Source organism: Diadema antillarum, unplaced genomic scaffold (genome assembly GCF_040938485.1).
Source record: "Diadema antillarum isolate AM-2024a unplaced genomic scaffold, OU_Dant_1.0 seq00001182_RagTag, whole genome shotgun sequence".
Taxonomy (NCBI): domain Eukaryota; kingdom Metazoa; phylum Echinodermata; class Echinoidea; order Diadematoida; family Diadematidae; genus Diadema; species Diadema antillarum.
The window spans coordinates 51798-74224 of record NW_027271982.1 but is presented as its reverse complement, the minus strand read 5'-3'; the positions used below and the strand labels follow the sequence as shown (position 1 = coordinate 74224).

General features: G+C 38.0%; 1 protein-coding gene across 1 annotated transcript in view; it reads right to left on the bottom strand.

Moving 5' to 3' along the window:
- Positions 1 to 7505: 7505 nt before the first annotated feature.
- The window catches only part of LOC139744469 (uncharacterized), a 34292-nt gene continuing 19370 nt past the window's right edge, over positions 7506 to 22427 (bottom strand). The window contains exons 4-9 of the mRNA XM_071654902.1: positions 20479 to 20514; positions 19577 to 19707; positions 18942 to 19124; positions 11534 to 11639; positions 10336 to 10587; positions 7506 to 7606 (exon numbers count right to left, since the gene is read on the bottom strand). Coding sequence (XP_071511003.1) covers positions 7506 to 7606; positions 10336 to 10587; positions 11534 to 11639; positions 18942 to 19124; positions 19577 to 19707; positions 20479 to 20514 — 809 coding nt within the window. The remainder of the gene's footprint in view (positions 7607 to 10335; positions 10588 to 11533; positions 11640 to 18941; positions 19125 to 19576; positions 19708 to 20478; positions 20515 to 22427) is intronic.

The following is a 22427-nucleotide window of genomic DNA, read 5'->3' as shown; positions in this document are numbered from 1 at the left end:
TTAATCAATAAAACATTGGTGACCCTTTCAATTTTCTTAACATCTCCCCACCTCCCCCCCCCCCCTCCCACCTTCCAGGCTCCTGCTCCTATCCCTTTTGAAACTTTGCTGCTGTTCACTGAATTAATCAAAGTATCTGGTGATCCAAGTGGTCAATTTCATGGTTAATGCACAAACATGCCATGAGAGTGGCAAAGAAGGAGGTCTCCCTTGCTTATTGTCACGTGACTGGTAGAAGGGAGGTGGCTTCGGTGGATTATTGAGTATTGGTTTGGCATGATTTCCTATAGTCGTCAGAGCTCGTCTGAGGCGTGTGGCCATGATCACTACAGGCAATTATGAAGGAAATGATGGAGCAGTGCTGGTGCATAAAAACGTGAGCCAATTTCTAGGACGACGTACTTCTGACATATCTTTTTCGTCAGCTTCAGGACAACAAAAACCCACCATGACACCAATGTGCCATGGGTTAATATATCAATAACATGTAGCACGTCATATAATGACAGATCTGAGTGGACATCACAATGAAAAATGCTAATGGCGACTGACGACACCATAGTTATGCTATTTTGACTAGAGACGGCTTCCTGATTACAGCTTGCACACGAGATATAGTGGTATCGTTACAGGTGTAAATAAATACAAGCAAGTGAATGGAAACATTTTGTAACGCCATCTAATTGAGGAATAATGAAAAGTTGAGATAACATCTACATTGTCACTAATTATTCCTCCTATTTAAGTTAAATATATAGAGTTCTCCCTCTTACCCATCCTTGCACGTGGTAACTTTGGTATGTCCAGAAAAAAAAGATAAAAAAAGACAGAAGCAAATTCTGCCAGTAGCACAAACCTGGCATTATCGGTGCGGTGATTTCAGCTTAGTTGGTAAGTTTTAGGCATCTACATTTCTGCACAATTTCAACATCTTATCGGCTAAATTACTCTCGCTGTCTGACGAGGGCGCACCTGTGATCTGATTCAACAGACTGTGTCAAAAGTTCCATACATGCTGCCAAAACTCTTTTGCCTGTATGTACAGTGCATGACCAATGTCTGTAAACTTGTGGAAAAAAAATCTGTGTGTCAAACATTAAAAACAGTGCATATATACATCCATTTACAAATAGAATTCTCACCGAGTATCAAAACAGAGCTCAACTACAGATCTGATGTCAATAGTCCAATCCAGATTTCAATTCTGAAAATTAATCCTCTACTTTCTTGTCTGGAGGGTGGGAAATAACAGCACACTTTTTTTGTTGTTGTTGTTGCTTTATACTTGGTCAAGCTTCACATAAAAGTATTTACATCACATTAAAACATTTATAATGATTCAGCGAAGCAGCTTCTTGCGCCACGAGGGAAAATATAAACAATTGCTCCTCTCTGACAAGGTCATCGAACCCTTGGAGGTTAGAGAAGAATATCGCAAACACAATTACAGAAAGCCATTTCCAGAAAGTGTCCTTTTTTTTTATGTCGTGACACTGACGTCACAATCGAAAAGAGTGCATCGCCTTCTACCCGTAGGGGGCGTTCTCCTTCTTGACACAGTCATCTGAATTCGTCCAAGCCTCGCTCAGTTCAAAACTTGTCCATTGTATCCAATCCATTCAACAAGTCTTCCATCAGAGAAGCAAAGACGGGACGGCGTTTTGAGACTCGCTTCCAGCATGCGCGTGAGTGATGAAAGGTCGATAGACTTGAGAAGTCGCTGAGCATTCACAACTTCTCCATCGATCTCTGCACGTGTCTGCATAGCCCTGTGCATGATTTTTTGTTTTGTTTTGTTTTCTTTTGGAGTCCTGCACACAGATTGTGCAGGCTCTGACTTTTGATTCACCCCCGAAATAAAGTTGTGTGATGCCAACTCCACCACACTCCCTTCACTGCCAATGTACACTGACTGCCCAATACAAACATCAGGGTATTTCTCTCATTTCCTTTTGGCAGTAACTCATACAAATGTTATTTGTTTTCATTACTATTATCATTGTGTCAGGTAACTGGTGACTAATGCTAACAAAGAAATAGATGAATGCGCCCCTCACACTGACAGAAACGACCTAGTGGTCAACTCATCAAGAGCCCTCTCAGATTGGAGAACTCTTTAGTGAAAGTGATACCTACTTGATGAATGTGTTTAAAATACTTTTAAAGCTTATCAATGTTTTTTCTTTCTTTCTTTTTTTGGAAAGTCTAATTATATGGAGCAAACAATGTGCATTTGAGGAAAATTCTGATGCAGCTATTTCAATCATGTAGCTCATTGGTAAACATAAAATGTTGGTTTTCATCCCTTAAAAAAATGGATACTACCACTATATTTCTCCACACAGCTTGCAATAGATCTATGATAACATGCTATTTAGCATGAAGAAAAATCATGTACAAATTATTATCTGATATAAACACTATTTGCAGTTCAATCCCAATATTGAAAATATAGGATTGAATGCTCTCTTTACTTTTTGTTATTCTTGTTGTCTTGTTTTTCTCTTAAATGCTGCCAGCATGCAGACATTACTTTCCTTGACTGTAGTTTAACACTCACTCCACTTAAATCATTGGCATGCTAATATATATATACCACACAAGTGGGTATCCTTGGTTCATTTCCTTTTCCTGTTCAAAGCCATATTGTCCTATTTATCATTAGTGATATTCTTGTTTTCATCCTTACTCGCATTCTTAAAATAACCGCTTTCATCATTACTAATACTTCTATTATGACAGTGAAGTTTTCCACTTGGTGTTATTTGTATAAAGATGATGTGTACATTTTCATTTTGTATTGGGTACGAAGTTATGCATGAACCCGGTATGAAGAAAAAGTTTATGTTGGTTGATCAGCATGTGCGCGCCTGTAAAATGGCTGCAACTGGCTGGAACACTCCCCAGGGAGTGGAGAGTGAGCACTGTCGGTGCTGGTTGGAAATGATGTATCCAGTGACCGGGGTGCTAATCGTCTGTAAAGCGCATTGAGATACTTAACAAGTGTGAAATGCACTTTATAAAAACTAGCTATTATTATCATTATTATTATTATTATCATGAACCACCCATCATGATTGTAGTTTAAGAAGCAAATACAGAGCGCAAATACATTATTTTAGATTGAATAGTGATTGTCCTACAAATTAACAAGCTCTTCAATTAATGCATTCACTTGTGTGACACTCTTGAACAGTGAATCGTCCTAATAATATATATGTTCTTCAGTTAATACATTCACTTGTTTGACACTCTTGAACAATGAATTGTCCTACGAATAAACAAGTTCTTCAATAATTGTATTCACTTGTTTTGTATGTCTCTTCTTTGTTTTGGTTTCTGGTGATACAATGAGTACTACAAGTGATCAATTTGGTCTCATAGCATTCCACTCTTCAACTTACATCTAATATCACATGCTGCCATCAAGTAGGTGTTATTCTCATTGCGACATGTAATGCTGATGCAAATTCCACCCCAGCGTTGGGCAAATACTAATTAGAAAATGAATGCCGAAGACATGGTCATAGGCTAACCCATTAGCCAAACCATTTATTCACATTAGATTACAATTTGATCTGCCAATTCCATCTATGTGAGAAGATGGCATATGATATTTCAAGGGCTCCAAATGCGAAATGAATTGCTCCACTCCACTGAGCCACGTACCTCCAACATTTGTACATTGTGGAGTGATTACAACCAATCATCTACTATTATTACTGCGACTATTACACAAAATACTTCATTAGGCACACCCCAATTTCGATACTGATGAGGCAGAACACGCTAATTTTGCCATTCAGAGTTGGCGAAGGAAGATTAAAACTTCATCTGTCAGGAACAAGATGGCATGATTGAAGTAGATGCTCTTCAATAAAATGACTTCTCAATTCCCATCTCTTCTAAACGACATCATTTAAGGACTCAATATGAACAGATCCCTTGCACCTTGAATGACAGATGCTGGAATTATTTGTAGCGTAAGTGGAAGGGGGGTGGGGGCGGTGGAAAGAATGTTTTCTTGTGTGCCAATCAAGAGTAATTGTACCCGGCAATGATGAGTGTGCTAATTAGCCATCAGTTCAGCACACTCCAGTGTTTTATGGATGCTCTATATAAGGCCCAATTAATTCTGAGCTATGGAACGTGATCACTTGCATAGTACATGTACACATCCACCAACACGAAGGAGCCTTTTTCAGGTGATCAAGGGCAGGCATTGAATTTTTGTGGTTCCTTTCTATGATGAACCATTACTGTTTGTTCATACTGTCATGTCAGCCAGTCAAAGAAGTGGTAAAGACCATCTTTCTCAATATTTATTCATTCATTTTTTAATCAATTAGACACCAAGTCTGAATTTGGCAGGCATTGTTTACCATGGTAACGCTTCATCACATGCCTTCACCTCCTTTCCAAACTATGCCGGCGACAAAAATGTTGTCTACCATCACCATTCACATCAACCCAGCACTGTAATATTGAAAAGATTTCACAGTCAACCAACCTGAAAGACTGAACACTATCTTGTAAAAATAGTTCACAGTCATGTAGGGTGTGAAGTCATGTGGCCAACTTAGCATTATCATGTAGGTTCTGTGTGGTACCAACTTTTGAATCGTGACAGGACATAAAGATATTTTCTACTTAAAAATACAATTGTAAGTTGACAGTAGGCAGAGAGCATAAGTTTAAACCATTTGTTTTGTTTCTATAGAAGTATGCACACATTTGCTTTTGATAGCTAATGCAGGAAATCCATTGAATACTGAAGTAATAATCTAGAAGATTATGATGTATACACACATTGAAGCATTTCACATGAAGAATTGCAATCCTTACTTTGATAATTTCTTCTTCTTTTTTTTTTGTTAAATTTGAATCTTCTAATGAAACAAAGGGTCACTTCATTTGAGCAAAAAAAAAAAAATAACAATAATGAGTATTCTAGTTTATATAGGTTGCCACCAACATCTGCAAATTGCCATCTACCACTGAACACAGAAATCTGAATATGTAAATGGTTCAAACATTCTTTTAGGGACAATGTACTTTTCTCTCAAAGCCTCTAGACAAGCTCTGTACAATGCAGTCATCACACACATCTAAAAATTACAACTAGCTATCTTTTCTATTTATATTCTTGCTTAACTCTCTTCCTTCACTGTACTTTCCCACAAAATATCAACAACATACTTTAATTTGAAGCCACAAACTGCTAACGCATCCAGTTGAAAACCAACACTATTCACAGTTTTCCCCAAAATGATAACTCTTAATTTCATTGGAACTTACGAGCAACTTTCAAATTGTCATAAGCACATATCGATTGTGATTAACTGTCCCAGATTTATGCATGAATATACTGAAACATACATAATTCATAAATTAGCACAATGTTTGCAACAATCACTTTCATTCAGAATGGTCTATGAATGTACTTGGGTGTAATGTAAAACTCTTGACAACTTAAAAAAAAGTTATCATTTTCGTCGTTACTCTTACATAATAAATAAAAGAATTTAAAGTGTATCAAACATCCAGGACAGGTGAACAAAAAAAAAAAAGAATAACCAGGGCTGGATGGGATGTTAGGTTCCATGGTGAAAAGGAAGAGATGATTGAGAATATGACAAAGGCAATGACAGCTGAAGCGGAATGAAATGACAAGACGGAAGGACAAGTGAAAATGACTTCTGGTGGTCGGTGACGTTGTAAGTGAAAGTGAAAAATCATGTCATATGAGGACGAAAGGAAATGAATAATCACAACGATGAGCAGACTACAGAAATGGACTAAATGAACAAACAAATGAAAGCACTGTTGATCAGAAGTATTCTAAGCGGGCCCCTGGGAATCATTTTTTGTCTCTGTTTTTTTTTTTTTTTTTTTTTTTTTTTTGTGGTGATGAGAAATTGCACAATTGTGCAGTAAACTGCACAAGTAGAGACCACACAGTGAGCATGGGACCGCTATGAATGACTTAGTCAGTTAGCGAATGTTCAAGCATGAATGGTACACGACAAATGATCACACACACACAAAGACAAAAAACATTCACAAAAAAGACAGAAAAATAAGCTCTCTCCTTAAATTTAAAAAAACCCCAATAAATCTTTAAAAAATGCACTATTCATAGTGTAATAGATAAAAGTGACGGAACAAAAAAAAAAAAAAACATGTGGGAAAGCTTACATGTAAAGAAATGTCAATCAATTACGGTAACAATAAGAGGTCAACATCCATCAACATTCCAAAACTAGACTTATTCAAATGCAGGAACAGAATAATGCTATAAAACTTTGTTCAAATGAAGATTAAAATACACTGCCAACTCCACAAGATCACCATGCATCTATTCAGGATATGGGCACAATTCACATGGAAAAAAAAAAGTGAATTGGAAAAAAAAATAAGAAAAGGTAAATAAGAATTTACAGAAGAAGTGTGAAAAGGGGAAGATGGAAAGAATGGAAGATTATATACGAATATGTTCTGTGAGGAAAACGCTTAATTTCTCATTGATTTTTATATTGATATGAATATAAATGTCATGCCCACATGGAAAGATTAATCCTAAATGGACCGATCTCTTTGCAAGTTCTGAAGTGTTTACCGTTTTTTGCTTACTGTTTTTGTATGCTTCCTGGCATTTGTAGTAATTTCATTTCACGATATCTCTAGTTACATTGTGGTAAAATATGATTCTACATATAGTGGAGTTTCTCTTTTAACTCTGAGCCATATCAGACTGAAAGTTCATATTGGATTTAAAATGCTCTCTAATGAATGGTAAGTAGCAGCAGTAGACAGGGGGTTCATTTCATGAAAGTCTTATGAGAGTTTTTTGATAAGACACAAGTATGAGAGACTTCATGAAGTGGATTTTAAAGTCTCTCACAGCTACATGTACATTTGAGCGACTTTGGCCATTCTGAGATTTACGTGATGATTTCACGAAACAGACCCCAGGTTCTAGTAGGCCAAGGGTTAAGAATGAGAAAAACTATATCCTTGATATTTCCTTTTACAATAAATTTCCTTCCTCTTACAATAAATTCCCATTCTTTTTAGTTTCTCCTATTTTCCTCTCTTTCACTATCTATTTCTGGGAAGGAGATGTGATCTTACCACAAAGACAGAAGAAGGTGTAGGAAAGCAGTTCAAAATGACTGAAATTTGGGTGCTAACGACGCAACTGGACAAAGAAGGACAGAAAAAGGTCACTGCTAAAAAAACAATACGACTTTGCTTTGAGACAATCACATGATGATAACAGAGGATGACAATTAGTTTTGAGTGGAAATGACAATTGTTTATGGGGTTACTTTTGTTTTGTCGAGTTGTTACTTGGTGTTGCTGGGGGGTGGGGGGAAGGGGGTGTCGGGTGGGTTGGGAGGGTTGGGAGGGGAGAAAGGGATTGGGGTGGGGTGGGGTGGAGATGATAAGAGGTGGTGACATTTAATGGGGGCGGGGTCATTTTAGGGGCCACACCTGTCCGTTCAAGGATGCGTGCTTCCGTTAATACCTTGGAGTCGGCTGACGACCTCACTGCGGGAGGAGCTGCTGCTGCGATCCACTTCCATCTCAGGTGACATGTTGTCTGCACAGCGGGGAGAAAAATAAAAGAGAATAATCAGGGTGAATGAATGAATGAATGTCAATGCCATGATGCTCTGGTGCTGTTTTTGTTGTTGCTGTTGTTTTTTTTTTTTGCAGTCGTGAGCCACCGAAGTGACCACTTTCTGCAACAGAATACAATACAGTAGAGTGTATACGCCATATATTTCCGGAGTCAATGTTTTTGAGAATCAGGACTTCCCACAAATTTTGCAAGTGGTTAAATTCGCGATCATGGAGTGCAACAATGAATGGAGAAATGAACGCATGCCCGTTACATTCATGTCGGGGAGTCAGAGTCAAAATTTTAGAGAGTTGTTAACTTTGCGATTAGCACCGGACTCGTGACATTCATAAAGGTAAAACCCCTGTGAAATATATGGCGTATACAGAATGGAGTGTACTGTGAGTCACAATAAAACATGGGTAAATGTTAAGAGTGTCGGTTGTTTTCTTCTTTTTTTTTTGGGGGGGGGGATTTCATGTTATCCACAGATGAACTCACATGTAATTTTTTATTCTCAGCATTTGAGACATGGCTAATCTTGTTTTCATAAATTACATTACATTGATGTCACGCAAAATCTTCCCACTGTTGTACCCACTAGTGAAATTGACACTTATCAAACTTAGCAAGAGAGTCAGAAGACATCACATGCAGTTAATCACTACATCAGCGTGTTGTGATGGCACAAATTGAGGAGAAAAATAACACGGCACACAAATAAAGCCACTTGGATATTTTTGGCGTAAAAGGCGGATCACGCTTTGACTGAAGAAAATCCAGAACATGTGATATGTTTGTCCGCATAAACTTTATGCTCTTGTTCTACACTGGGGGTGGGTAGCCTACTAAGGTTCGACCTTCACAATTGTTCAAAATTCCCCTTCACTGGGGCTCACAAATGTCAGTTAGTTTTCCTGCCCAGCTTTGGAAGTAGACAAATAAAGCCATTCAAACTGCCTATCTTGTGTGGGTATCGTTGCATAATTAGGCCACCCTGTTGCTGAAGTTGATGGGCTGATGTGTTACAAGCTGCATACAGACCCCCACCCACCACATCTCTGGCAGTTGGCCAGCTGACGCAATGATTACGTTCCCAGCGGCTAGCTCAAGGTTACACACTCATTATTACATGACTAAACATGTAAACACACTCAGCATTTGTCTCATTCACATTCATAATTCCTTTTTTTCTCTCGCTAACAATCTCACCCCACAACCACACTTAACTCATAATATCATTGCATCTGTTTTCCCAAGTTTTAAATGAGTTACATTGGCAGTGAAATTTTTTCTTTTCTTCCTCTTTGTGGCATATAAAATTGGTCAGTATATCTGATTATTAAAATGAAACAGGATCACATCAAATTATTTGGAGAATGGGATATATTTCAAGCAAATTTGATACTCTATTCTCTCCTCGCTAGCCCATATAAAGTTTATCTGTTTCGTTCCTTTAATCATTAGTCTCGCTTCATACATTTAGAGGAGCTTTTACAGCTTATCGACAACAATCATTTCACTGGTATACCTGTTGTGTTTACTATTATCTTTGCCATTGTGTCTGTCTGTCTTTTGTTTCTTTTTGTCTACTGTCGGATAAGCCTTTCTCCACAAATCGTGACCAAAGCTTGAAACTACAAATTGTGAAGCTCAAGTAATAATTGATTAGAGATGGAGGCCCTCTGTACTGGGAAGCTTTATGAAGCTCGGTCGTCAATAGCAACAGCTTTCACTATTCACTTGCTCACTGGCCAATGAGGTTGTCCATCGAGAAAGACGTGAATTGAATTTTCTTTTTCAGAGTTGGCTTTTTGCTCTGTTTTTACACGAAAAAAAAAAATGACGAAGGGAACAGCACTGGATTGGCAAATATGTGATACCGGACTGATACAGTATGTGAGATCAAGGAGGAGTTTCCTTGCGGCAAATTCAATCGCCATGACGATAACTTACAACAACTTTCTCCAGAATAACTTTCTCTAATTCGCGTGTCTTCACGGCAGGAAATGAATTGTCATGCATTTTTCCCAAGAATTTGAGTACAAGGAAGTCCTTGGGCTAAAATTGCTTCACAAACACAGCCCTCCCTAAGTTTTTGTTTCCCCTGTCATTCTCCTTCTGACTCTATAAAAGCATCCCCTTGCTCTCCCTTGCTCCCACTCTCTCTCCTCTCTCTCTCCTGCTCTCTCATTTTCTCTCATCCTCTCTCTTATTCTCTTTCTCTCTCATGCTGTCTCATTCTCTCTTTCTCTATTTTTTTTTCTCTGTCTGGGTGCGTTTTTTGCAAACTTTTTCGAGGTAGAAACATGATTTTGAAACCGTATTTTGTAGTTTGAATTTTGCTATAAACGGTAGTCTTGATTACAAACTCAGGTTTGACACGTTGTTTTGAAATGCACTGTGAAGGTGCAATACAAAACCATGTGTCACTGGAAACAAGGTTTTGAAAGTCTTATAACTGCAACTGTGATTTGAAACACTGTTTATGTGATGTCATAGTTGTGCACACCCTGTTTGATCAATCTAATTGCCAAGGGACGAGCTGAGCATAATGAGATGCACAATGGCACAGTCCGAGCGAGCCAAAAATGTGCTCGGAATGATCTCTTTCAGAGCACATTTTAAAACCGTGTTTCTCTGTACGCAAAATCTTATAAATGCAACCGAAGCCACATCCTCTGCAAAATTCCTCCAGCCCCACTCACCTTTCTCGTACACATCCTGGCAGCTGGGCCGGCGGTCCCCTCCATTCAGGGCCCGCAAGGGGTCCTGAGCGGCCTGGATGGGCTGGATGGTCTGGATGGGTGGGCTGCGGCTGGGCTCCTGGTCTGACAGGGATCCCTTCATGGCCTTCTGCTGCTGCTGCTGCTGTTGCTGCTGCTGACTGGATGACTCCACTTGCTCCTGCAGTCGTCTTCTGCTGCGCTTCTCCTTCTTCAGACGACGGATAAGGATAGCTGAGGAGGGGGGAAGGATGGGGGATGTCAAGTGAGAAAAAAGCACCAAACTTTCAATAAATCTTCATTTCTGCTCAGTTTAAAAAAGAATTGATTGATAGAATCCTACATGCAAGCAATCAACATTTTTAGATCATCTTGTTTCTGTCCAATTATAGAGAGCAGCTTTTGAAAAAATTGTTCACAATTCTGGTGTAGCTGCATAACTTTTTTCCATCCAAGACCTCGTCGGTCTATATCAACTAACTTGACAAAAGAGGATATAGTTATGAACTGGATCTCATGTTTTTGAATTATCCTCAAAACCCCGTGCCATGTGTGTTGTCCTAGAGTTGTAGAACAAGCGATTCTCTTATCTCTTTTATATTGCAGAGAACAAGGAAATCTATTCAGATATCCACAACATGTGTTTGGGTTACTTAAAACAGAGAAGTTGGGTTATTCAAAACAGCAATCTCTTAGATCTCCTTGTCAAGACACAACAATGTGGCAGGCAACGTTGCGGGATGGACTAGAAATTATATGAACATATATCACATATCATACCTATCTCTCTCTACTCATCTCCATATACACATATACTAGTATACATATATTTCTGTGTGCGTGTGTGTGTGTGTGTGTGTGTGTGTGTGGGTGTGTGTGTATATAATATATGAATACATATAAACACGATACCAATAAAGCTAAATATATTCAGTCATATTGATATGTTAGGGTTGCAGGAAGAGTGAAATTTTGTTCTTTTTTGCATGGCCTAATAAGACAATCATTCTTACTGCATATCACTGGATGAAATTTGTGAAAAAAAAACACAAAAACTTAATGACAGTAAACTGTGAGTGAACGCACACTGACTACCACAAACAATAGCCTGAGAACGGCCTCAGAGTACAAGGAACAACAAGTGACATTGATCTATTTTGCCGCAAACTTTATGTCACACAGAGCTGAATGAGTTTCCTGAAGGGCTTATCTTTGATTGCTGGCTGCCTGCGACTCTTGCCATCGTTTCCCAACGACGGAGACTGAATATACATCCTGTAATGATTCTTTTTTACCACAAGAGATACATATTGATAGACGCAAGGTTTTATTTACTTTACAGCTCTCTCCACTCCTCCCTTATCAAGGGATTTAGGGCTGTGGAGTGAGAAACAAGATGAAATTTTTCTCTTTTCTTTTTTTTTTTGTGTGGATATCATTATTTTCATTTTTGGAGACGACTAACCTTGTTAGTGTGTTAAGAAAAAAAGGTAAGGCATCCCAAGGCAAGATAGCGAGTGCATTGTATTTAACCAAGGATATGTGATGCAATATACTGCAGATTTTACCATCTGAGCACTATAGCTGTGACCATTCAGAGGGGGAGGCAATTCCACATTAATGGACAAAAGTTCACCTTAATACATGTGGATTGAGTGAATGCAGCAAGATTTGTGGAACATATCAAAGAAAGTTCGAGGAAAATCGGATAATCCACTCAAAAATTACGATTTTGCCTTTTTTTCTTTTCAGTGCCGCCACCACTGGATGAGAAGACTGCTATAGTTTGTGGTGTCACATGCATAGAATGATATAAAAAAAACTAGAAGAGAATTCTACAAAATTTCATTCTTTTTTGGAAAAGTAAGCATTCCTTCCTACTTGTTACTGACATATCTTAAAAGGGTACTATTATTCCCCCTGCCTTCTGTAGGAGGCAAGTTAAGTGCTCTTTTTACTGTGGTAGAAAAATGAAAATATGCTGAATCTTCTTCATCTTGTCTGATTTTCCTCAAACCTACAACAATGTGTTGTACAAATATTGCTACATTCACTCTATCCACACATGTATTTGGGTGAACATATCTTTTAAAAGTAACTTTACAACAAATTAGTAAAACCAAGGAAAATCGTAACAGTGAGAGGTTTTCAGCAAACTTGGACAAACAATGACATTGTTATCAGAGCTGGCCATTTGAACAAGTTTTCAAGAAACTATAGTGATATCAGTTCCAATCACTAAGCCAGCTACATAAGGCAATGATTCTCATACCCACTAAATCCTCTCATTGGTTTCAAAATACACATATTTGGTAAAACTGTTCACCTTAGTCGGTAATTTAGCAGCTCGAAGTTTAATCACTGCTTCATTACTTCAACTCTATTATTGTTATTTGATAAGAAGGATAAAACTTTCGATAAAATTCATGTCAGAAAAAGAAGAATTCAAAAAACGGGGGACTGCTGAAAATACTAAAACTTATATATGTATCATAAATCTGATTTTCAGAAATCTGCCATCACTGTTTGCTTCTGTTTGTTTGTTTTACTCTTCTTTTCCTTTGTCAACCTTGGAACTTGAACGGGGAGCAGACACAAACTGTAACATTTTTGTTTTATTTGCATATTGCTGGCACCATAAAAAGGATTTCAGAAATCTTGCCAACTGAGAAGTAGCAAAAAAAAAAAAAAAAAAAAGTATACCTCGTTTCGCACCGACCAATTCCTACCACCGAGATCTGGCGAGTCATTTATGTGGTTTTACATTTTTCCAAACAAAGGGAGAAACAAAACTCCTGATACTATTGACAACTCGTATTTCAATGGACCAATTACATTTCAAAACTTTCATCATCACAACTCCGCACATTTGAGATGCTAAAAGAAAGTACACTCGAACAATCACATCTTGTGATATTAATTGCAGTTCATAATTGGTCGGGGGGGGGGGGGGGGGAGGGGTGAATGTAGAGAGACAAATCTGCAAGCCAAGATTCAAACGAGCAGGAGTACTATTATGACAGGGTTGTTATTTGAAGGGATAGGAAGTAGCAATCACTGGATGACAACTGGGGCGCACGTAAGAAACACTAACAGTTGGGAAAACAATGCCCAACCAGCTTTCACTTTGACCACAGGCCTCTACTTTTGCATGCTAGCAACGGTGGGAAAGTGATGGCTGCATTACAATTAAATTCTGGAATAAATGGCTGGTGCAGTTTCCCTCGGAAAAAAGCACTTGTAGCAGACACACAATCGAAGTGATTTATTGACCTTGTTTTGATAGGGCATTTAGAAAATTGTATTAGCTCCTTTTCTCAGGGCATTATGGCAGACACAATTATCTTTCATGACATTCAGTGCTTCATCAATTATCTTCTGTTGTTGTTGGTTTTTCATTAATGGCATGCACATGACTGCCGCTTTTCACCCACAACAGACATCATTTTGATAATGTAGTCAAACTCCACAAGACTGGTTCAAAGCTAACCCTTTCTTTTTGTAGGTTCCTAATGACTGGTGTCTTGACTGGCATGCGACTCCCTCAAGAAACATTTAAAAACTCTAATATTTATTTCTTAATCTTGCTCTGTATTTATGCACCTTGAGCCATCTACAGAGTGAATTTGATGCAATTTAAGTTAATATCATTCGTAGTAGTAGTAGTAGTATCACTATCAAATATGCCCATTTATTGTTCATATTTCACCATCTTGAAGTAGCAAAATGACATTTGACAACTGAATGAAGAGTCACCACATTCAAAGCAGAGTATTCACATCACAATTTGCTATGCATTTTCTATTTACACTCACTGCTACACAAACTACCTTTTGACTAGCCATTTTCGTCCACAGAAGTGTAAAGGATACCATTTGAATTATTTATTTGCTGAAATTGCTACTCAAATTCAAGTTGGAGAATTATTCCATGTGGTGTAATTAGGTTTAATAAATTATCAAGTAGTTATTTAGCTCAAGAAGACTTTGAAAAGCATACAATTTTCCAATGAATGTTTTACTCTTCTGCATTCAAACATGAATATACAGCCAGAGCAGAAGTTGGTGTACTCTCTATGTAGCAGGTACTCCTCTTTAGCTTAGGCAAGCATGTATTGGTAATGCTTTCATAAACTTTTGGTTCCTGTTGATGCTTTGAGAACAATCACCAAATGACAGATATAAATCATCTTCTACTTGTGTTGCAAACCAAAGACACTATTTCACACACACACACACACACACCACACACACACTCACACAAACACTTCATACAATTATGTGTGTATAATTATATACATGAATATATTTACATATACAATAATCAAAAGTTGATTTGCAACTGGAACCAAAACTATCATTACCACAACAATGATATCTACTCCTGTAATAGCTGCTCACGGCACAATGCAAACCAAAAATTTATACACCCAGTTATAGTCAAACCACAATCTCTTCACACCCTTGTATTTCATTTTATTTTTTCTTAGTTGTAATGGCACCCAGTGAATATGATAACTGCAGCAAGGAGAATATTGAATGAACAGTGCATTTCCGGAGTATTCGAATGCAAAAGACACAGTTACGATACCACAAAGTTGAGGAAATGAATGCATATTACTTTTATTGAAGCAATATTATGCACTGTATTTACAACTAGCACTCATCAGTTACCATCATGTTCATCACTGTATGCCTGCAAATTAAAGGTAGGGGTTACCTTTTACAGACCTCCCAAAATGCAGCAAAACATTAAATATGAACCTCAGGGGACTTGCTTAGGCCACTGCTTAGAAATTTGGAAGTCAACAGTTATCTAAAATTTGAATAATGCACAAAACTCAACTATTCAGTAGTTCTGTGTGTCAGCCACACTTAAGCCTTTTTGTTGCATTCTTCTGTATTTGTGATCTATAAACACAAATCTAAAAGTAGAAGAGCTGATGTAATAACATATAGAGTGTGTGGTAAGAATGTATATAGAAATGTTTGTAAGTGTTGATGAACTTTCTTCACAAAATATACATGATGGACACACATGCAGTACATGGGTCTGCAAAGGTAGCCTAGTAATGTACTGGAATTTACGGTGAGCCCCGAAAACAATTCAATTCAAAATCTAACCGTCAAAAAAATGTACTAAATGTTACCTTCCACTTTCAATACTTTATGGCAGTTTCTAAAATGATATTCTCTTCAACATACCATAGTATTTATAAAACTCTTCATTTAAGGCGTGCAAATGGGATTCCCTACCTTTAAAGTAGCAGATATATCTAATAGACAAGCAGGTGGGGAATACTGAATTAGAATCCAGTCAAATAAAAGTATGATAATTGTGATTTATATAACACATAATAATTATCAAGATATTGTCCATGTGCTTTACAAACATTTGTACATGTAGTGAGATTCAGATATTAACATTAACATAATTAATTTCTAAAAGTTAAGAAAGTAATGACATAACTTTCTTAACAGTATTTAGAGTAACAGTTAAATATTCTTCTACCATCTACACTTAAGAACAGTCTTCAATAATGCAAATGTAGGTCTTTTCCTTATTTCTGTTAGTAAGGAGTTCCAGAGAACAAGAGCGGATGCTGAGAAGGCTCTCTTGCCATATAAAAAGAGGAAGAAACAATGCCCCCCCCCCCCCACATGCACGGAATGTTTAGTCGTACAAATTATTGAAACATCAAGTGCATTGTGTGAAAGCATAATTGGTTCTTTGCCCACAGTGGATATTGTTTTTCTCTGTGGTACCGTCTTGTCACCACCGTTTGTCATCGTCATATGTTGGAAAGGACTAAATATGCATACTGACATTTGAGATTTAAAAAAAAAAGATCAAAAAGACATGGAAAATGGTTTAAAGGGATGGCATATTTATGGTTTAGATGGGGCTTCAGGTTTCCAACTTTTTAGTGTGAGATAATGAGAGACCTCTTAAACAAAATGATAGAGAATATAATTCTTTCTAAGAGGAATTCAGAGTTTATCTGAAGAAAATTTGTTTTGAAATGGCTGAGATATCCAAAAACAAAGCAATCCTAATAAAAGGTGGGATCCACCTTTTATTAATCCCACCTGTTATTACAATTGCTTTGTTTTACTTTGTTTCTGCATATCTCAGTCATTCTTAAACTGATTCTCCTCAAATAAACTTAGACTTGAGTGCTCTTTAATATTTCATAGAGTGGTGTCTAAGTATCTCTGAGAAGGTAAACAACTCAATTCTCACTTCAACCAATTCTGATCTATCCCTTTATGGGGGGAGAGGACAAGAGAAAGAATATGAACTAGGAAAAGATAGACAGAAGGTTAGATAGAGAGTGATAGAATGAGAGAAGGATAAAAAGAGATGCAAGAGATAAGAGAGGAAAGATGCAATGAGATTGAGCACAAAAACTTTGCTCCCCCATGGTCGTATGTCACAGAGCCACTCTTCACTTCTCATCTAAGCCGAATGAGCCCTGACCTTTCTGTGTGATGAAAAGTGCTTGGTACGGTTTGTTGGCTTCTTGAAGCCGAGTTTCCCTCCGCCCGCTGCTTGATAACTTCATTCACTGTTACGAATTCGCGAACATTTCAGTAAATTTTGGATGTCTTTCTTCTTTTGAAAACTGTTCATATCTATACCACCATAAACCATCTTCCTACACAGTTAAGGGGTAACCTTACTGGTCTAGAAATAATAAACCTCGTTTTCTCTTGACCAGAATTTTGCCACTTTGCCAATTTTAGGTCTTGATTAAGAAAATCTTCCTGTTTCTACAAAAAACATTTTCCCCCTCCCCCGTGACATCCTTGATTAGAAAAAATTACTTTGGTAACTCTATCACTACTTTATTGGACAGCTTTAAGGACTTTACAGAGTAAAAACATTTTCCAACAAGAGATTAATTACATCTAGGCCACCCACAAAATTATTGAGGAACTGAAACATGTCTGTGATTTAACAAACTGCATAAAGAAAACAAATACACTGTTTTTCATTCTTCCTTAAAAAATAAATTATAGTGTCCCCCAGAATGATAAAATATTACAGTCAATTAAATGATAGTTTACCTAATGTTGTACGTTCATCTGGGGCCCTTTACCTAAACAAGCTGTGCTCATGAAGATGGTCCCACACCTTTCCAATTGGACAGGGTTTTTTTTAAAACTTTATTCAAAGTGTTTGTCTGCTAGTGTACCTAAAATTTGACACTGCTTTATGTCTTTAATGTACACATTTCTCCTGTGATTGTACTACATAATTGGTGCATGTAAGTAATTCATTTAATTATGCCGACACTTTGTTACATTTTACTATATTGCATTGAAAGTGGAATGCAACAATAAATACTGAACTGAACAGAAACTGAATAAAGACAACCCCTCGTTCCGGCAAAGACAATACGCCATGAATTCAAGTGACATGTAATAATGAACTCGTATCACGTGAGTTGGAATCAATGGGAATCGAGCTATTTAGTAGGCCTGGTGGCAGGTATTTCATTTCATTTTAGCATTGTCACAACAGGATGCACGCAAAACATGGTGTATGTATCTAATTGTGGCAAAGAAACCACGACCGCTGGTTAAACCGTTCTGCTCACGACCCTATTGTCACGCATGGACAGGAAATAATACACTTAGCTTGACTGCAATATCTTTTTACCTTGCTCCAAAGCTTCTCATTTTTTTGTCAGTGTCAATTGCTTTCTTCCGACTTCCTATCACAATTGCACATGTCAAAATCTTCTGCCCACAGTCGCGCTTGGCAGAGAGAGGTCAAAGGTTACAAGGAGACTGGGTCAGCGGCCAGTGGCTGCGCAGCTGGTCAATGGGAACCCAACTACTAACATTACTTGCTGTATGAAATCACATGTGACTAGCCCACCATATTTTCTTGATTGGCAGTGACTTGTGCCTCAGCGTTTTGTTTTCTACTCCCAATTTTTGGTCGACCGCGAAATTTAGCACAAAAAGGAAACAAAAAGCTCATTTTCTTTCAGTGTCTGTTTTTCCCAGCAATGCTACAAGTGATGATTACTGTGCCAGTAACAATTATGACATCATTCCAAACAGAAAAGCAAAAACTACATAGGCAATTTCAGAGGGAGGAAGAGGGGAGGCCACTACAGTATTCAAGACAAAATTTAGAAGCATCACGCATGAATATCATGAGCTGAGCTCAGCAGAATACGAGACCTGATACAAATTGACAGTGATGACATCACGCGAGGCAGAGAGATCACATGATCTGGGAAATCATGTGACATTGGCTATCTGTCATATTCTGGTACGCTATCAATGAAAAAAATATAACCATTCTTGGAAGAGGCGTATTAAAAAGTTGTTGAGCAGGGGAAACAAGGAATTTACTATTCCTAGGTATATGGCAGGGGGTAAAAGATGTGAACGAGGGAACTTTTTTGTGTGTGCGGATTTCAATGTATGTTTGAACTTATCTAATCTGACAACATTTGTAACTTCATCATCTTTCACCATGAGTTGTGGAAACAAGAGATAGACCTATGGAAACCCAACTTGTGAAATTAACCTTGCTAGAGCTGGCACAACAAATCATTTTGCATTCACCCTAGTGACCTTGGGAACAGATCCCACAAGTGTCACGCACACATTGGGAGGAGGAGGAGGATGAAATGGGAGCTTACCTTTCTCTAGATTGATCTGCTTGTCCCTCTGACGGGCGTTGTCTGAGGCGACCTTGAGGAGCCCTTGGATGTTGGTGAGCAGTGTCTCCATGGAGGATGGACCCTGCTGTAGCAAAGAGAAAAGAGGAGATGTCATTGGTTTGAAGCCTAGAGGGGATGGAAGTCACAAGGGTCTATGGCTTCCTCTAACATCCTTGGGTCCCTCCAGGAACGATGTATAACATGTCATTATGACTACCACATCATCTGTATTGTCTTTGTTTTGTCTTCTCGATACTGAGCACATATCATAGTGACTAGTGAATGTACAAGGTGTTGAGCTACATGAACCTCATAAATGGGACAAAAGTGAAGCCATGCAAAGTAGATTTCATGAATACCAATATTAACTTTCTACCTGTACTGACAGTCCAAAATACCGTATAATGATATCAATCCATCTTTTAACCTCCATAACCCCATTCTTTATCTCACCTTCTTACACTCTTTCCCCCCTTCCTGACCAATCTACTCTCCCTCTCCCCCAACTGCACCGGACATACATTCATTCCTGCTTACCATTTGGTGGGTCAGCATGTCGCTGGCGGTCAGTCCCTGCAGGGTGACCGCTGACTGGCTGGTACTGTTGCCGTGGAGCTGTTCATAATCGTCCGGCCTGGGGTGGGACACACCTTCGGTCAGGGAGCCATCTGAAGTGGACAAAAAGGGAAAGGACGATGTACTCACCATTAAATCTTTTTTCTCATTTAGTAAGCATTCCTCAAAGCCAGCCACAAGAGTAGATTGCATTGCAATTTTCCTCCCCCCCCCCATAACAAAAATAATAATTTGAAACCTACACAACTTCTGATCAAGATCATCCACACATATTCTTTATACTATAAACATCACTAGCACACATGGGCTCACACAATGCTTCAAAACCTTGAAGACTGATTTTAAATTCCTCAAAAATCAAGCATTTCTAGTATGCAAACTGTGACATTTATATCTCACAGCCCACTGCATGTCTGTAACAATCTTCGTAAATATTTTTCACAAGTGTTGATATGAACAAGACTACCTATTGCCATGCCAAAAAAAAAGAGAGAAAACATTATGGTGAGCTCAGTATCAATTACACATTTTCTGTTATTTCTGTTAGAGTTGATTGTAGGTAAGCACTGGTGAAAATAGTAGAATATCTCTACAATGATTCTAGCAATTCTGCAAAATGCAACAGCTAGAGTTTCACATCAACAAAAATCATTTAGAGAGATGTTATTCAAATGCTTGCAAATGCTATAATATTTTTTCTTGATGTTAATGAAGCTAAAAGACATGCAAATTGAAGGAAAAAAAAAAAGAACCATGGACCTCAAATCATATTCTCATACTCCTTGCCTATAGAAAAATATGTTGTTAAGTGTTATGGTAGAAGGAAGCAGAGATGAAAATTAAAATTTGGAAATAAATCTTACTCAAGCCAGAGTTTTTGCTTTCCTCCCTGGTTGCAGCTGTTGAAAGAGTAAAGAAACAATAGGACGAGAGTTTGAAAAAAAACCATGCAAACTTAATGGTCTTAAAATGATGCAAAGAATATGCTGTCTCTTGACGGAAACTCTAGTTTAAAAGTGACTTACTTTGAAAAAAATAAATAAATAAAACTTATTCGAATGCATTACTGTCGTCATCCACTGAATGCTTTCTCCTTCATCTAATTTCAACGCAATGTCCATGATGATGAAATGCTAATCCTTAGTGCACTCTAGCATTACAAAGCACTAACAGAGGAAGTTCAATATAACACTAATGAAGATTCACAGGATTATGTTCATCCTACAAATACAACAGCAACAACAACAACAACAACAAAATCCACTTCCTTCTCACCCCACCCTCCCTCTCGTGGATGATACTGGATCAAGTTGTCAAGTTTAAATCAGAAAAAAAAAAGAAAGCAAAATTGGAACTTCGAGTTGGAATGCATGCTTGAGCTTGGCATGTCTGGTTCAATTATAGACAGGAATCATAGCAATAGTTTCATTATTTGAATATGACACTACCCCCATCGCAGTGTGGTGTTCAATTAAAAGTGTAGCTTCTCATAACATCAGTTCATCAGTTACTGGAAATCAAAACTCCTTACATGAAGAATTTGTGTACATTGTGGAAATGAAGGGATGAACGAGTGAAAGAAAGTCCATACAAAATTCCAGCAACTGTTTTTCTTTTCCACTTGATATCTATTTTGAAAAAAAAAATGAAAACAACTCATTCTATCTCACAAATAAAGCAAATGCACCATAGAATACAACCTGAAGTTATCACCTCTCTGCAAAGGCAGAATTACAGATTACATGGAATAAATAGACACTTTAGAGGGATGGTCAGCAGTCACACAGAGCCAGAGTTGCCCCAAGCATTGGGGAGTTCCTGCCTTCAAAAACTTGGCACTAAGAAATAAAAAGAAAAAAAAAATGAAACAACATGGTTTGCGGTTCAGAATAATTTTCTTTACGACAGTTGCCCAATCTTGCCTATCTGATTGGTTATGTCTTTGCACAACAGAATTCTGCAAAGTGACACCCATTTTAGGGGATACTTATTCATATATCCTTCCCACAATGCATCAGCCAGCTGCTATTGACGCTGCATTTGGATCTATTGAATTCTCATCTGAAGTGGTTCTCATCAAAAATAAGTAAGTGGGAGAGTTGGTAAAAAAGGGGAGAAAAAGACCTCACATGACCATGTCACAAGCCTCATTTGCCGACAACAGTGGACTCAAATTAGTTGCCCTGTGCCTGAAGTGAGAGGTTATAAATTTCCAAACGAGGTTCAGTGTTTTCAATGGACACACACATATATATGCATGATCGTCTGCTGAGTTTGGTATGGGCTTCAATTTGAGCGAAAATTTCCCTCCTGGTAACGGCTCTCGCTAGCGAGAAACTTCTTGGTTTATTCACTCCGTGCTGTCGGAATGATGTAGCCGTACCATGGCACACCATTTCATCGATTCTAAACTATGAAATAGGAGGAGGGGTTACTCTCCTGGTGAAACGGATGTGGGCTATAAAGAATACACTTTAAAAAAAAATCTCTCCCACATGGGTATCTTCTTTTTGTCACTGTCAACCCGACCCCATTTCTGATTTACACCTTGATTTAGAAAACAAACAAGCAAATAATGCCCATCTGATGACTTAGCCAAATTCTGAACAGCTCTAATAATGGTGACGACTTGCGTATCTTATAAAAAGAGTGTGCCGAAAAAAGATGTGTGTATAAATATCACGGAGACAAAATTACCTGACTGGCAACCACAAATTTTCAGGAGTCACCATCTCAATCCTGACTAAAAATAGAATTGTTACCATGGAAACAGTGACTTTAAAAAAATCATGGAAGCATAGTCCATATATAT